At 39.8% G+C, this 17894-nt stretch overlaps 2 protein-coding genes across 2 annotated transcripts in view; both read left to right on the top strand.

Moving 5' to 3' along the window:
- The window catches only part of LOC137662038 (cytosolic phospholipase A2 epsilon-like), a 34475-nt gene extending 30833 nt beyond the window's left edge, over window positions 1–3642 (top strand). Inside the window, exons 20-21 of the mRNA XM_068397918.1 lie at window positions 295–475; window positions 1608–3642. Coding sequence (XP_068254019.1) covers window positions 295–475; window positions 1608–1846 — 420 coding nt within the window. The 3' untranslated portion in view covers window positions 1847–3642. The remainder of the gene's footprint in view (window positions 1–294; window positions 476–1607) is intronic.
- A 5962-nt stretch (window positions 3643–9604) lies between these two features.
- Window positions 9605–17894, top strand: part of LOC137662036 (cytosolic phospholipase A2 epsilon-like) — a 35210-nt gene continuing 26920 nt past the window's right edge. Inside the window, exons 1-3 of the mRNA XM_068397915.1 lie at window positions 9605–9631; window positions 10085–10120; window positions 16010–16082. Of these exons, the coding sequence (XP_068254016.1) occupies window positions 9605–9631; window positions 10085–10120; window positions 16010–16082 (136 nt within the window). The remainder of the gene's footprint in view (window positions 9632–10084; window positions 10121–16009; window positions 16083–17894) is intronic.

Raw genomic sequence — 17894 nt, 5'->3', positions numbered from 1 at the left:
TCCAAATCCTCTACTGTGCCCACTAAATCACAAAAATGATCTGAATTTCATATACATTTCAGAAAACAGTAATCTTGCTTTAAAAATGTACAGTGTTAGCAAATCGACCACATTTCTATTACCCGGGATATTTTAAAATCAAGAGGGTATGCTTGTTCCAGGGCATAGTTAGCCTTATTTGTAAACATATCAATCAATCACAGATTACCTAGTGCTGCAAAATATCAGTTATGGGGCTTGGTAGCCTTATTCCAACCTCTCTCTGTGTTGCAACTCTCCTCTTTGTTGAACCAGCCACTGGACCTATTCTCAGAGTACTGTTTGGAGCATGGAATCCCATTCCCTGGCACAGAGCTGAGCCAGGAAGACCAGGAACACCTGAAGGAGTGCTATGTGTTTGAGGACAGATTAGAGGCACCAGTCTTGGTCTATTTCCCACTGGTGTGTGATACCTTCCAAAAATACAAGGCACCGAGTAAGTTAACAGCATTAATCGATCATTTTTGAGGTTGTCACATGCAATTTATCCAGTAAATTTGTTCTTCTTCTAAAACAAGAGACTGGCAAGCTTCTCAGTTGGCTAAGTTATCATATTCCCTGTCCTGTTGTGATGGGTATAGTGTGTTGGCCAGCTAATCAGGGATTGAACTGAAGAGTGTCAATATTAAAAGTATGAATAGCTGTACCTTGAGGCAAAACCCCTTATCTGGCATCTGGGACAGTTTGCTTTCCTTTAATAATAAAGGACAGGAGGCAGCTATTAAGTTATATCTGGTAGCTAACACTGTCACTTAACAGTCTTGTAATGAGATACTATGTTTACTTTGTTAACAAAGCTAGAATCCTCTCGTTACTTATGTTTAAATGAAAAAAAAATGAGAATAGAAAGTGCTGAAAACATATAATGAAGCAAAGGATTTGCCAGGGTAATAAGCTGCTTTGATATTTGTCATTTTTGAAAAGTTGCCAGATTATTTTTTTAGTTCAGGAATAGAATAAATAGTGATTTGCTCATTTCACCAGAAAAACTACTTGGCAAATTCAGTTTCAGTTTACAAATACTTTTGCATGCATCAACTCCAATTTTCTTGTTGCTAATTTAGTGTGATCCAGGAAACTTTCCTCAAAAACTGAACAAAAATCCATGTACCAGCTTATTGGAAAAGACCTCATGTAGATCATCTTATTTGTCCTACTGCATGTGCTTAAAATCTCAGCCACCTGAGAGGGAGACTTCCCAATCCAGGAGCTTCATGGTGTCATAAGAAGCTGTCGTCTCAGTACCCAAGGGAAAGCTAAATTACAAAATTCCAAATCTGCAAAAGTGAAATATTCTGATGGAAAACTTTAATTTAGAGAGGAAAACATTTTGCATGGCAAAGCTGTTCTACCAGTCAATTCTGGATCAGCTGTGACTGTAGTTAAGCAGCAAAGTAGTGAATTTTGTTAGTGCAGCAGGTGTAGCATCTATACAGTAAATAAATCTTGAACTATTTTCCTGAGAGAATTGTTTCTTGTGGCTGTTACTGTGAATTTTGCATTGCCTGGTAGGAGCCTTCCACCTCAGTAACGTTGTTGTGTTGAACTTTGCTATGTTCTTACTTCAGATGTGGAGCGCAGTCCCACAGAGATGGAGCAGGGAAGAGTAGATGTGTCCAACTGTGTCGCTCCCTATGGCACTGGTCTGCTTACATATACTGAAGAGAATTTCAACAAGTTGCTGAACCTGTGCAGCTACAACATCCTGAATAATAAACACTTAATTCTTCAGGCTTTGCGAACTGCCGTGGAACGAAAGAAGCGATTTAAAAACTGTTCATCACCTCAGTCGTCTAAACTCTTTTAAAGTATATTTTGACAAACCTCATCAGAGGGAGATATACAAATGTTTTGGTAATGGACTAATAAATATTCAGGGAGCGTGAGTCCATACAGAATGAACATCCATGTTAGCTGGTTAAAAAAGAAAATTATGTATTTTATTCAGTACTGTGTGTCAGGACTAATGCTGGTTCTGGCATTAAAGTCATTGGCAAATCATGATTACTTTAAAAAATTCTCTTCACTGTTTTAGGGAATAGAAAGGCAGTTGTAGATCTATAGGGTCCTATTTGAATATACAGGCATGTAAGAATGAGATTTCAACCTCACAAAAGTTTGTGCCAGATTTGGATGCAAATCTTGGTGGTATATGGTCTTTGAACCAGAGGCCAGAGCAAAGATCAAGCAAAGCTTTGCCTTGCTCACAGATCTCCGCTTGTGACAGTAAGGAGTAAACCAGATACTAAAAATGTTTGTACCAGGAAAAGGAAGGCTGATAATTGAAGAACAGAACTGCACATGATGTCTTCTATTTTCTCAGTACCCATCTGTTAGGCAGAAGTCTAACCTTCAGTGAATGTACCTGCTTGGCTGTCATTGCACTGAGTCTGCATTTTTGATGGACTAGCCGAGAGTTATCAACATATAATAGCCTGATTTTTCTATCAACTGTCTGATAAAAATAATCTGACTGCATCCATTGCTGAACTTCTCTCTGAACCATTGGCTGCCAAGCAGATTTTTGAAGCTGAGGATAGCAGTTAAGGTTTTGTATCCTACACTTACTGGATTTGGAAAAACAGTTTTAACAGCCTAGCCTTTGGCCATAACCATGTCTTCATTTATTAATCTGCTGTGAGCTCACGAATGTTTGTAACGCCAACAAAATTTGTGATACCAACTGCCTTGACTTCTGCAACATTTTGATGACCAGTGTGTAGCTGCTGCTACAGTTTTATTCCCATTGTCATCCAAAACAGACGGGAGCATTCGTGAGATTTTCATACTCATTTTTGATAAACGCTTGTTTAAGAAAATATATTTAACTGGTCATTCTTAGATCTTATTTTCTCTTCTATATATCAATATACATACGGTGTAATAGCTACTATTCAGATACTAAGTACCCATGCATAATCTTATTAAAAATAAGAGTCTTATAGATGCAATCATTGAAGTATATTTTTTTATTAAGTTCTATGGACTCAGCTCAGCTGGTGAGTTGGTCTGGGAAAAAATGCTTCTTGCTTCTGATACCAAGAAATCAAATATTGAGGGGACAAAGGCATCCTTAATCTTTGCTAATGACCTTTGAGGAGGGGTGAAAGAAAAGCTGACACTTCAACAGTGGAAGATTAAATATAGCAGGAAAGTCTGCTTTTAAGAGTGCAGATGACTGGGATGATAATGAGAGGTTTACAAGTCCAAATAGTGGTAGTTGCAAACACCAAGTTATTTTTTCAGTAATACAGAGTGCAGCACTTCACTAGCACTGTATATATGTCTGTATTTTTGTGAGTCTTTTCTGTTCCCCTTTGCAGTCATTTGTTACACTGGTGTGAGTATAAAAAAAAAAGTGCATCCATCTGTATGCTGGCAGTATACCCACATTACTGTGTGGGCATCTTGTGTCTACCTCTCATGTGCCATGGTCCAGAAGGTAAAGGGCTCTGTCATGCAGTGTTACAGATCTCTGTTTATTAAGCAGGAGATAACATCATACGTTTTTACCTCTAAGACAGTCATTTTTCTGTGCATCAGTTCAATTAACAGGAGATAATGCTATCAGGTATCTTCTGTCAAGCTTTACTGCAATATGAATCAAACCAATAAAGTCTCCCTTCATAAGAGGAAACTGTTGGCAGTAACCTTTGCGTCTCCTTTTCACAGATTTAAGGTGGTCAAGTCCAACAACTCTTTTCTTTCTGTTACTGATAAATCTTTCTTTTTCAACCCTTCCCTATTAACCAGAGAGCCGTTTTTTCACCTGTTTTTCTTGACCTTGGTTAGGATAATTTGATGTCATGTCTCACCAGTAAGACAGCAATAGTTTTCTGTGAGCAAAGAAGAAAAGGAAGATGTCACTCTGACAGCTCAGTTGTGTTCATAAGTTTATTTATAAACAATAGTGAGATGGGGTTTTAAGAATGTGATTAAAATTTTTTGCTAAGTGTCTTTAAAGTATTTTAAAGATTTTCAAGATTCATTTTTACAGCTCCAGGAAGATGTAACAGAGGCTGTGCAGTTTGTGCCTTGTGTATTCCGCTGACTGTTTTTTGGTGGTTGCAACACTTGGCAGTGGGCCTTCAGCTTTACTCACCCAAGGTGTGGTGATGATGTGTTTTTTGGCAGCAGACCCAGAAAATTAGGATGGCTTAGAATGAGCTGAGGAAAAGGAGTCCATTTTAAGAAATCTGGGCCTGTTGAGCAAGGCACTGAGAAATCTTAGGCTGCCCAAATTGTCTGGCTTAGCAGCTTGATATTTTAACTTGAAGGGAAGTCAGAGAAACGCTGGAGTTTGAGTTGGGACCTGGTTCCAAGGATCTAACAGTGCACGAGGCTAATGCTTTCCCCGGGCTCACCAAGCTAGGTGGTCTTACCTTTGTGGCTTGTGAGTTTTTTCGACGATGGACTAATTTGGTTTCTTGTCTGGAGAAGGAAAGGCCTGTCCTCTCCTATTAAAACCTGTTTGTGCTGTTCGCATTGCAGCAATATCTCAGAATCCTGCATATGATGTGATGGTGAAAGGCAGTGTAAAAGGACAGGGGGAGAGATACTTGTTCAAGTGCCTTGCCAGCTATTAACTGAAAATAACAAAGGACAGACGTTCAGTATTATGGGTGCTTTTTTTTAAGGAAAGAGCTGAGGCTGTGATTCAGCATTGACATAATTGTTCTATTTAAGATCCAGGTAGGTCAACAACAATTTCTTTTTTTGAAAACACCCGTTTGTGACCTGTCACACAAGCTCTGCTAAGTGTAATGGCACGATCCTGTAAGCAGTTAGCTGTGAATCTTTATAGTCTCTGTTAGGACTTGAACGTCTCTCAGGCTAACTGTAGATGAAGTTACCCCCTTAATTAGCTGGTGACATGAGGTGACTTCCTGATATTCTGAGAATTGGTTCAGATTCAAATTTGCTCTAGATTTCCCTGTAAAGGTCCTGGGCTGTGTGTTGTGCCACATTTATGCCAGTGGAATTGCTGGCTAATTAGCTGACATAGGCTGATGCTAGTATTCCTCATGCCTGTGGTCTGATTTGGGTTAGGGAAGAGAAAAAGCTGCTTGAACAGTGCCCGAAGCGTTGAATGAACCTGGAAAGGTCAGGCAGCCTCGGACTGTTCCTGCAAAGATAGAGGTATTGTTGGATGCTCAGATCTACCGAGCGCAGGGAGAGGCAGACGTAATTGTTGTGAGTTACTGCTTTTTGAGATAAGGATTGGATTTTGAAATTCTGTTGCAATAGAAGTGAAGGCAGGATTGCGTATGTTTGGAACAGCTGGGACAATAGTTTACTGATGATTTTTGGATGGCAAAACGGCCCAATTGCTTCCAATGAGTGAGTAGGAGGAGTGAGATTTTTATCTTACCAAAACGTATCAAAAGCATGTGGAATCATTTTAATCAATTCATCTATGTCATAATCAAAATAGTGCCTTAAGTAAAAAATATAATCCCCCCTGCCCTGATCAGCTAGTGTGATTTCTCTCTCCAGTGACTGATTTTGCACCTTTAATTCTCAGGAATTTAAATTCAGATTCAGACTGAAGGTTTCTCCTGCTTACAAATGGATGATACAAAAATTTTCAGACTTTTTTCTCTAACCTGTGGCACCTGGCATCTTCTCCAAGAATTCTTTCTCAAGAAATCCTCTTTTGCATCTTAGGTGATACAAAACATCAAGGATATTGTAGAGTATTGAAGGTGTTGTATGTATAAACAGGAAAACAAAATGCCAACATATTAGCGTGAAAGTTAGATATGATCTAACTTTGTGATATGATCTAGGCAATCCTGCTCCGGCAGGGGGATTGGACTAGATGATCTTTCGAGGTCCCTTCCAATCCCTAACATTCTGTGATTCTGTGATTCCGTGATATCTATTTTTTTTTTTAGTGCCAGACAGTTGCTTTAAATTATTGGCAGGATAAAAAGGACCTAGCCAAAGACGAATTTTTAAGAGACTGAAATGTGATGCCATGGGGAAGGAAGTGACACTTTTCATCCGTGGTAAATCTTGTGTGCAGAGATTATTGAGCTTAGGTCCATTGTACAACTGGAATTTGACTTGGACTTCTTGCGCTCTTGTTTGATTGGCAGGGTGAGGTCTGTGTAGGTTTTGTAGCGTATGGAATAGGTTTTTTTTTTAAAAAAAAAAAAGAAAAAAAGGAAAACAAACTGAAAGGCTGGAGCCAAGGAAAATCGGCAACTATACATCTGACATTTTATTTGTTTATATTTTTACTTGATAATTCTGAGTATTCACTTCTGCAGGTAGTGAATTATTAATTTTCTAATGTGACATTTGGCTATCGTTTTGCAACACCTTTACCAGGTTTATGGATATTTACCCTTCTTATGTTCAAGGTGTTTAAATGATGACCAACTCCCATTGTCATCCCAAAGGTGGTACAAGGATATTTTCTCTTGCAATAATATGAAATCCCCCATTAGTCATACATTTCTGTAGTCCTGGATTTTCAGAAGGTGACAAAGTGGTATATAAGGTAATTGTGGGATATTGCATGCAGCTGTCATTGCTACCTGCAACCTATTGCACTTAGATATACAATTATCTGAATATCATCTTGGGGAAATTAGTGCTTGCAGTAGGGTACTTTAGATGAATTTTGACTGCCTCTGATCAGCAAGGTATTTATATTTGCTCTACTTTGCCTTAGTTAAGACACAGATACAAAATCATGTGCATGCAAATGCCCACAACAAAGTAGATGGAGAGTAGAGGAAAATTATATCTTCCTTTTTACTTGTTGTTGTTAAAGGGGCTGATACCTGTTCCCTCATCAGTAACACAGTCTCTCTAGTCTTTAAAAAGCAAAGTAAGAAAAAGCAAAGTAAGAGTGTAAGTAGCATGTATATGAAGATCGCTACGGGTTTTAAATTATTTACCCTGGAAAGGTGATTGTCAAAAAGAGCCGATATATGGGTCTTTAGACATTAGGTAACTTCACCCATTAATTTACTTACTGCATGCTTGATGGTTGTCTTTGAAATTCTCCTTGAATTGTGGAAGAACTAAGGAAAAAATCAAAAAAACCCAACATAATGCTTAACCTTTGAAGTAGTAATCTTTTTGAAATCATAATCCTAGGGACACATTTCTAGCTCTAAAATGCCAGTGGGACAAACTACAAAATCACGATTTATTTTGAAGCAGATTGTGTGGTGGTCCTTATAGACACCAGTGAATAAGCCATCAACAGTTAAAATTTTCTCAGTGATGACAAGGACTTAGTGTTATGGGTAAGAGCATTCAGCACTTAGTTCTATCATGAACTTACTGCACAAATGAAAAACTGTTGAGATTGTAATTTTTGACTTGCACAAAGCTTTTAAAGATACTATATTCCAAAACTTTCTTGCGTGGCTTGGACAAGCAGTAGTTAAGGGAAGACAACATCAGCTACAAAGCTTGGTGCTGGTCATGAGCAAGAGAGGAAGAATTATTTAGGAACATGTTTTGAGTATGGCAATGCTGGCATTATTTTGAGACAGTGAAAACATAATCTGAAGATCAGGAAACCATTCAGTGAGCAAGATGCACTGACTCTGGAATAATGTTCTAAATTGTGAAGTGGTATCTCATTTATGGATCTTAAAAGTGATGTGGGTGAGAGAATGTAGTATCAGGTAGTCTTGTATTGGCTGTGAGACAGCTAGGATGGTATACATATGTATAGGTATATATATCTGCTGGGACAACTCAGGGAAGTTGAGCTGGATAACCTACCCTCTTTCCTTTGATAGAGGATGTTTTACAGACATTTTTAATGAAAGCAGATTCCTACTTTAAATTTTAATACCGGAAATTTTTCAGGGAAGCATTCTTCTTTCAAAAGCTGGAAAGACTAGTTTTGCAATAGTGCAAGTTAGTGATTCTCAGCTGTGACTGCTCCATGTAAATTTGTTCGTAGTGTTTAAGACAGATATAAAGTAATAAAGACAGAAGTTAAGGGAGATATTTTGTCTTTGGAGTAGAGATACTCATGTCCATCAGAAATATCTTTTGGTCTTTCTTTCAAGGAGGATTTCGGATGCTGCAGGTTCATATTTATGAGCCATTTTCCTTTGATTCCATATCTATTGAGAAGGCTGTGCAAAGTGTGACTATGGAGCAAGCAGCAGGCTATTAAATGCTTTAGATGGAAACCACCATATAGTGTTACTGCACAATTTGGGTAAGACCTTCTGAACAGTCTTCATGTGCATCACACAGACATCAACATAGAAGGAAGCAACTTGTGTGTAAAAAGAGGATTTTACTCTAGCGACATTCCTTGGACAACACCTCCTCTCTTCCTCTGTGCAGAATTGCCTTGCTAGTGGCCTCCATGGCACAGAGGAGTGCATTTCAGTGGCATCCACTGCAGTTTGCAAGGTTACTTTCTTTACTTGCATGAAGTGAATTATTAATCAATATGAATGAAACTGATTTAAAAATAATCACCTGGATCTCATGATGCAAGAGAGAGCACTAGCAGCATCCTGTCATCAAGCAGAGAGGCTGGAAGGAGTGTGGCAGAGCCAGAGTCTGGTCTTGCACGCTCCAAAATCTACCAGCCTGCACATATGTGCTAATTTAGGCCTACACTAATACACTGCTCTTACAGGCAGTGAGTCACTGCAGACCAGAGCAAAGAGGAAGCAGGGAGGGTTTTGAGCCACGGTGTTTCCCACAGGGTGCCAGCTGGGCCCACTGTGAGAGTGAGCACACACAAGATCCCTTTGAAGTAAGCTCTGAGGGTGGGTGAACTGCTGCGCTCCCTGGGCCGACGCAGGAGAGAACAAGCCTCTTTCCTGCCTCACCCTTCCACCCCCAAGCTTCACCTACTGCTTATAGCTCTTCCCTTTCCTCTCATTGCATTTAAAATCAAACTGCAAGATTTCTGGACGTGAATTCGCATTTTTTCTAGATATACGCTAAATATCCAGGCAAAGAATACTGAGCACGTGGCGAGGTCACTGAGTGCAGCACAGAGATGTCCAAAGTAGCTTCAGGGGAGCATGGGTCCTGCAATCGCTTAGTTGTGGCACTGCAATGGGGCCACTTACTTTGCTGGACTGCGTGCTGCTATGGGAAGGTATTGGAGTTCATGGTTTGGAAAGAAGCTGTTGTGATCTCTCTCCACTACCCTGCAGTATGATGGTGGCAGTGTAGAGATACTCTGAGAGCTGTGATTTAATTAGTCACAACCACTTTAGCTGAGGGTTAGAGTTGTTACATAAATGCAAAACTTTTTATCAGCAGTAGTATTTTCAAGAAAGCAATCCCTGGGCAGAAAGGGGCTCCAGTGTCCCCCCCCAAACATCACAGTAGGTAGAAAAGAAATCGCTCTTCATTCTGTTGACTCAGTTGAGGTGCTCTAATAGGCTGCAGGAAGCAGGGAGGGGACTGCCTAATGACTGGAAATAATAAAGGGGTGGAGCGGGAGAGCCTTGTCATAAAATCCTTATTCCTCCACCCCTAATCTGCATGAGGAGTTCCTGCCAGCTGTACGACTCAGTATCTTTTAACATTGGACTTATATGCAACTGAGGCTGCAATGGGATCAAATTTAAGTTCAAATGAGGTAAGCAAAAGAAGTCGATAGCAAGCTTAAAGTAGGTAAAATTGTCTGATATTCTAGTTAGGTTGATCACAGAGGAGAACAAGCTGTTTGAGGTGTACAGGCAATCCATGGAAACAGAGTTTGCTGTTCCTCAGATCTCGTGGTTGCAAGGATGGTTTTCCTAGTCTAGCCTTTTACAGAACTTTCTGCCACATCTGCATTTTCAAGCTATGTTTTAGGGCTAACAATGTTACTTATTGTGCTTCCTTAAAAAAAAGCTTCATGTCAAGGAAATAAGAAGCTGGCACAGAGTTGTGATGGGTTTGGTGGTTGGTAAAGCATCTAATGAGTGTCATTAATGAGCATAGCTCTAAGTATGGCTTTGAATGTGAGATGTTTTTAAATATCAGCCTAAAATAAGAGTCTAACATGTAGCTTAGTTTTCTTAACTTTACCTTGTGTTGTTTTTCCTAGACTTTTACGGGCACCTCAGCACCAGCGGTGAGAACGGTAGGTAGTGATTAGCTGGCCCTTCATTAAATGCTGTCCAGTGCTGAATGTAGATCACCAGAAAAAAATGTTAGGAATTCAATGGCTCAGGGGAAAACTGTACTGCGATGTTCACTCAACACTGTAAAGCTGAGCTGCGACTTCAACTCTGTATATGAAATATTGAGTTGGCTTTCAGTAAAGTCTAAATAGTCTGGCGTCTGTTGGTGCCTGATGCAGGTGTTGCACTGTACCTGGGTTGGTTTGTACTTCACCTGTATTAATTTTTTAATTCCTCCCTTTTTTGTGTGTTTCGGTTTCTTTGGATGAAACACTGACTTGTATTGTATGTTACTCCCTCATAAGAAGACTCAATTTAAACAGGTCTTTTGTTTGTTCTTAGTGCTCTAGTATTCTTTGTACTTTCTTTGCGCTGTAGTGACCTGTTGTAGAGCTTGCAGTTCTCTGTGTAAGATGGTGTTTAAAAACACAGCGTCCGAACAGGTAAAACTGTGGAATAAATGTGTTGTGTTCAGCATCCTGACAAGCCCAACCTCATCAGCCCAGTAGAAGTGGGAGCAGTGCCCAAACTTCTCTGAACGCAAAAAAAAAAAAAGTGCAACAAGGTGTTTTGTGAAGGCTGAACTGAGGATGAATTCTTTGCACAGGCAAATGAAAACTCCCTGGGCAATTAGTAGATGTTGATGTTAACAGGTATTAGCATAAAAGAAAATATATCAGATAAGCTGCTATGAGCCAGAGGACAGGAACAATTGCAGTGGCAACAGGATGGGACTGTCTTCAGACGCTTGGAATGGGTTTGGGGCTGCCAATATCTGTTGTAACTCTCTGGGCATCTTTAGTTGGAAAGATGGGCTCTTGCCCCTGCTTCAGTGACGTAGGGGTTTCCCGGCTTGGTTTGTTTTGGACTTTGGTTCCATGTGGGGGATTGCAGGGATACAGAGAGTCTCACAAATGGTGGTAAATTTGGTCTGCCTCATATAGGTTTGCTATTATTGATAGTATCTGATGCAGTGCCTGAGACCCACTTCCTTCTCTGTTCAAAGTGAAATGCTGTGGTAAAGCAAAGACTTTGCAGAGTTTCTTCAAAAAGTAGTTTTTAAAATGATATTTAGGCCTCTGTGTATAGTATTGCTGCCCTAAAGAAGTGTGCTAGGATCATAAAAATTGTTACTTTTAGTCCTGTGAACTTAGCCTGTGTTTAGAGGAATATTGTGTCCAGTTCTGGGCCCCTCAGTTCAAGAAGGACAGGGAACTGCTAGAGAGAGTCCAGCGCAGAGCCACGAAGATGATTAAGGGAGTGGAACATCTCCCTTATGAGGAGAGGCTGAGGGAGCTGGGTCTCTTTAGCTTAGAGAAGAGGAGACTGAGGGGTGACCTCATTAATGTTTATAAATATGTAAAGGGCAAGTGTCATGAGGATGGAGCCAGGCTCTTCTCAGTGACATCCCTTGACAGGACAAGGGGCAATGGGTGCAAGCTGGAACACAGGAGGTTCCGCATAAATATGAGGAAAAACTTCTTTACGGTGAGGGTGACTGAACACTGGAACAGGCTGCCCAGAGAGGTTGTGGAGTCTCCTTCTCTGGAGACATTCAAAACCCGCCTGGACGCGTTCCTGTGTGATATGGTCTCGGTAATCCTGCCCCGGCAGGGGGATTGGACTAGATGATCTTTCGAGGTCCCTTCCAATCCCTAACGTTCTGTGATTCTGTGATCAAGATTTTTTTTTATCCTTAGTGCTTCTTACATTGTTAGTAGGTCTTTAGGTGTGAGCCTGTACAGTTCACTGGCTTTAGATTGTGCCTCTTGTCTTTAGGGTATTTAGGGTGACAGAACTGACCTGAATAGAGTACATACAATTTAGAGTAGGACCCAGAGCCCCTTCTTTCTGCCCTGACTCTTTGAGGCTCAGAAAGGCAAAAATCATGAAGGACATGGGCTTTTTTTTTTTTTGCCATGAAAGTTAGTATTTATGATGATAAATATGTAAGCACAGTATATCCGAGTTGGTTTTTGTTACTCAGTGGCTCATTTAAGGAAATCAGCTTTCATTATCAGTTTCAGGGAAACCCATGTGATGTGTGTGATTTAAATTTGAGTGGCCATTTAAATTAAAGGTAATATGTAAAATGTTTGGTGAGAAAATATTGGTAGTGCCCTTAAGCTGATGGGCAAAAAAGTAATACTTTTTAGATTACTCAGATTACTGTATCATATCAAAATAATACAGGCTAGCATGGTCTTGAGAAAAAGTCATGTTGAACTGTGGAAATGCTTGACTTGGTTTCTCTTCTAAGATTTGGATTTATTCTAATGTGAAACTCCAGCTGTGGAGCATCAAACAGGAAGAGAAGAAAAATCACATGAAAATGGCAGGCTCTTGGAAAGAAACGGGCCTTGAGTCACTGCTGTTCCATTTGTTTTTATTCTGGAACAACCCCAGTGACTTCTACTGACTTAATAAGGCCCAGCTATGGAATATTTTAAAATGGATGAAATAAACACAAAACATGTAGTACAAAGAAAAGTGTTTCTTATGCATTTGACCTTACCTGAGGCGGTAGACATAGTAAAGTAATGAAATCCTGCTTGCCCTTGAGGCTCCAAGACTCTTTGGAGTTAAAAGGTGCCATATACCTGACCTAGGTCAGAAGCAAGGCAATGATCTGTGCTTTAAAGTCCTGCCACTCTTTCTGACAGGGCTGAGTGTTTTCTTTGTTGGTCTTCATAGTTTTTAAAGTAGTGGTGAGATTTCTATTCCTTTTTGAAGAGAAAGCTAAGGGGAGAGTGCTCTGCTCCAAATAGATCTGACATGGTGTTTTACTTTGATAACTGCCTTTTCTCTTGATATAACTTGAGAATGTTTTATGTGCTTCACTCTAGTCACCTCAAGAAAAAAATTCTATAAAAGACTTTTAAGCTTGGAATTGTACAGAAATAGAGCAGTTTTAGAGCCCAGTTATGTAACTCTTATTCATTTGGATGAACACTCATGTGTGTGAACACTCCTATTGACTTCCCTGGGACTAGGTATGTAAGGATTGCACAAGTGTACCGCAGGACTTAATTGCACTTTTATCTGACGTAGGATAGTGTGACCAAGTCCTGTGTTTGCAATCTCGTATATTTAAGTAGTTTCAACAGTGATTATTAAAATGCCTGGCTTGTGTTTCCGGTTTATGAGGTAACAATCATGTCTCAGACGAAATAAATACAGAAGCTGAAAGTTGAAGTGTGCGTAATAACTGACCTGAGAGGCTTCTGGCCTCAGAACTTATCCAGCTTGTGATATGGTCATCATCACATTAAAGGGAAAGATGTGGAAGTCATTGCCTATTACTAGCAGATTATCCAGTTTAAGACATGCCCCTCGATATTTTTTCTGTGTGACTTTGAGTAAGTTGCTGACAGCTAGACTTGATAAAACACTCGGGCACCTAAAAGTTAGGAGCTGTAAGGTCTGACTAGCCTCTAGTATGGGAATGGACTCTACGACCCAGACTGAAGCACTGAGGATTGATTCGATATGTTTGGAGAGTCAGATACACCAAAATGGGAATTCTAACAACAGAGCAGGGAACTGTATAAATAGGTACATCCAGCTACAGGGACAGCTGAGCACAGAAACACCCTTCTTAGATCCTATCTTTGCATGCCACTTAGGCCTGCAGGGAGATACCACCATCCACTTGAGATGCATAAAGTAGAGGTCTAGATGCTTGTTTTCAAAGAACTGAGCAAAGGTTATTCCTTTAAAATGGTGTCCAGCCTAGTGGTTATAGCACTTCCCTGGGATGGGGAACTTCTGCTCAAGTCTGTTCTTCTGTATTCAAGGGATGTGAGCCTCATCCCCTGCAACCCAAGCAGCTCTTCTGCTGAAACAGCACTGCTGAGGACAAAAACATTTAGGATTTATTGGGTAGGAAAGCAGAGACCAAGCATAAATGTAGCAAACGTGTCAGTAGATTTGGCAGGGATAGACAAGCCTTGGCTCTTGATCCCTGTGCCTAGCAGTGCTTTTGTGTTTTACCCAGTTCTATTTAATGTATATAGAAAAGCAGATCTAGCAGTTCAATATAGTCTGGGCATGATGTATTTTGGTTGCTTTTGATTGGAGACTGTAATTTTTTTTTCTCTCAAAAAAACTAGTTTGTTTCTTTCAAGGTGTGTCTGTCCAGATTCTGCTTTGTGGCCATGTTTGGGATAATGGAGCAGGTAGAGGCGTGATATATTCTTTGAGACAGCTGAAATGTCCCACAGCTGATGATTCAAGTGCTTGCAAACTGTGCACCGTAAAAATGTGCTCTGTGCTGGAGTCTGGACAGGTTAAGATAATGTAGAACAAATGTGCCTATATCAGTGACTGCTCCGACCCTCCTGCTGCTGTCCCACTGACCTTCAACTCTGCATCTTCAGGCCCCTTGCTGACCCAAAGGGAAGTGCAAGAGGATATGCTGAGTATTACCCAGGCTGTTTCTTGGAGGCTGTTCTTAATCTCTGCTGCATTTTCAGAGGTGCTGAGGTTTTCGTTGGTGAGGACAAGGATCTGCTTCATTACATTGTGTTAGTGTCCAATGTCACGTCATGGTCCCAGTTGCTTAATGCTTTGTCAAAGCATTGCGAAACGCTTCAGGATAAGCCTTGTGCTACAGCTGGAAAGACAAATGGTCTGGCAAAATGTATAGCATGTATGAAGGAAATAGGAGCAAGGAACATTTTATTAGTTAATGTCAGTATATCGTTTTTACTTTTGCTGCTTATGATTAATACAGGGACTTCAGATGGAAAGTAATAAAACCTGTGTGTTTGTGTGAGGACACTGTATTAAATTTACTAGGGTATAGTATGTCTATGACTGCAGGAGTGAGAGGGTTTATGGGTAGAGTTAATATCTCTTTTACCAACTGCAATAGACAGAATGATCAGACAAGATTTTGGACATAAAACACCCGTTTCTGTTCTAAAGCAGAATCAGTAGACTCAAAGCTAAATACCAATTTTGAGCAAGTGTTGAGAGAAATGGTATCTGTACCTACACTGGTTTTAAAAGGAAAGATAGTACTTATGAAACAGAGGAGATGTTAGTGTGGAGAGGAAAGATGTTATGTAGTTATCTCCAAAGTGAAATTGGGAAAGAGTTAATTTATAGCCTGAGGAACATAAAGATATATTAGTATGAGCCATGGAAGTTATGAGGTATTATAGAATTAATACCTCTGAGCCCAAGGTCTCTGATATCTAGTGGAGTTGTGAGTTAATTCCCAAGATTATCTCTGGAAAGAGTTTTGTAGCTTTCTGCTGGAGATCAGGGCTGGAGATCAGAGATGGATCAGAGTCTTCAAGAGAAGCATCTCGTCACTGTCGTCTGCATTTCTGGCCTTTTAGGCTGTGCGTGGGACCTTGTGCCAGTGCAGGAGCTTTTGCTGATTCATCGTGGTCACTTAGCTCTACTTGCACAGCTACTGTGACAATGTTTGGTGCCTCAGAGACAGTCTGTTGTGTTGCAGGCAGTGGTGTGTAAGAGGTGAGGACACCCATGCGTGTGCTGTAAGGCTGTTTACTGTGATAATAGTGGAGTGGTGTTAGAAAGAAGTGCTCTTTATCAAATCGAACTATCAGCACCTATTCTCAACTCATATGTGGTTTTGAAATCTGTTGCTTCTATTTCAGACCTGAAAAGGGTTCTGTGCCAAAAATTTGTATGTTTTTTCCAGCTGCTCCGCTTGGTTTGATAAATGATATTGGCTCAACCTTAAAAACCTTGTTTTATCTACGTCCTTAAAACTTTAGGGTTACCGTAGTCTGTGGCTATAGACTATAATATTAATCTCAATGTCATCGTTATTCTTTTTTTTTTTTCTTTTTTTTTTTGGAATTGTCATGCAGAGACCAATATCTCCTTTCAACTTGCTCACTGTAAAAATACTAAGAGTGAGGAATGTCCGGAAGGCAGACTTGCGTGAGTACTTCTACTATTGTTGGATGTTTCTTATAATTCTTTAAAGTAAAGAAAATATTTGGTCAATGTTATTGTTCTTAAATTATATAGGAATAAAAACATGTGTTGCTTCAAGTTTGCAAGAATTTTTTTTATTGTGATACTGAAGTGTTGCTTTCTGCTCTTAAGTGTAAAGAGGCTAACTCAAGCAAGGTGATGCATTTGATCTCTTGCTTTCATACATCACTGTATGTGACCTATTTCCTACCCTTGTGACATTGGACTTAGCTGCTGCTCGGAGGGCTGCTCATTAAATGATGAAAATTCTTGTACTTTTGAGTAAGAAACCTGAGTATTCCCTACAGAATGTCTGGACAAAAGAAAGGAGAGGACTAGTGATGCAAATGTAAAATCAGCAGTAGTAGGAAAGCCTATGAAAATAACAGAAGTACAAGCCAAAAACATTCTATTATTTCTGCAGAATTTATACATATGCAAGAAGAGATGATAAAATGCAGTGTGCCTGGGAATTCATTTAACCTAGAGAAGAGAGCAATTTAAAAGTTAGAAAAAATTAAACAGAGCACTACTGTGAGAGTTTTAAAGGAGTTTAAGTCAGGGATAGTAAGGGGAAGCAAGAAAAGGATATCTAGAATAGAGACTACAAGAGAAAAATATCATAGCCAGATCACAGAACAAGAGTTAATAGTGAGAAGAGCCCAAGACAGAAGAAATCTCTGCAGTAGGGAAGTCTACAGAGTCTGGTGATAGCCAGCTGTGGAAGCCCTGTAATGATTCACCTTTTCTACCTCTGCAGACTAGTGGGTATCGGCTTGTTGAACAAGAGTGTGGCAGCAAATTTAAAATGAAAATCCTCAGTGGCAGAATGAGACTTGCAATAGGTGGAAAGAACTGTTTTTTCACTGTCCAGATGTGGCACTGACTCACCGAGGGGAAGGGACTGGTTTAATTCTGAATTTTCTGATTAATTGAGGAGCTTCCTCACAGCTTCTGGTCCACAGATGTGAGTCCTCAACAGCCCACCCTCCTTGGTGCACTGGGGCTTGTTCAGGTGCCTTTCAAAATGCAATTATGCTACTGAGTCACTTTCATGGGGAAATCTGAATGGTGAAACATCTGTTTGAAGAGGTTGGAAAGGCATGAAAGCAAAAGGTGAAATAAAGAGAATAAGAAAATTAAAATCTAAAGACCACAAGAATAAAATGGGAAGATGTGGACTTTTCCTCTTTGTTTTACAGTACATTCCCCAAGATCTTGCTGAACATGACTCAAAATTAATTTTGTTTTGGTACACTCAGAATTTCATGCAGCACATCATAGTTTCTAAGGAAACCAGCTGTAAATTTTAGTTAATCTACTATATATTTTGAGATTTTTAACTAGTGTGATGGGTCAAGAGTAGAGGGCAAACTTATCTGAGGTTGTATTTGGTGGTTTCTGGCAGGAGGGGTGTGGTTGGAACACGTGGAAGTTGTGCTTAACAATAACAGTATTTTTGAAAGAATGATTACTATCAGGGAACAAATCTCTGCTGCATGCACTTGTGGTATTCTGGGTTACTTACTCCTGCATCTTCCACAGTGTAATACTACTGTGCTTATTTATATTTTTCCTTTTATTTTCCAGCTTTAAAAAATCTGCTATGATTTGCTGAATGCCTTGTTTACTGCTTATGTGTTAGTATTTTTTACTCTAGAAATGACAGATCATCAAACTGCTTTGTTTTATGATATTTACTGTGTAATTTTTAAAAAGGGATTTGATTCATTAGACAAAGTGAGAGCACCTTATAAGATGTAAAGTTTTGGGTTC

This window comes from Nyctibius grandis, chromosome 4 (genome assembly GCF_013368605.1).
Source record: "Nyctibius grandis isolate bNycGra1 chromosome 4, bNycGra1.pri, whole genome shotgun sequence".
Lineage (NCBI taxonomy): Eukaryota > Metazoa > Chordata > Aves > Nyctibiiformes > Nyctibiidae > Nyctibius > Nyctibius grandis.
Note: the sequence above shows the minus strand (reverse complement) of the source record. Positions and strands in the feature narration are given on the sequence as shown.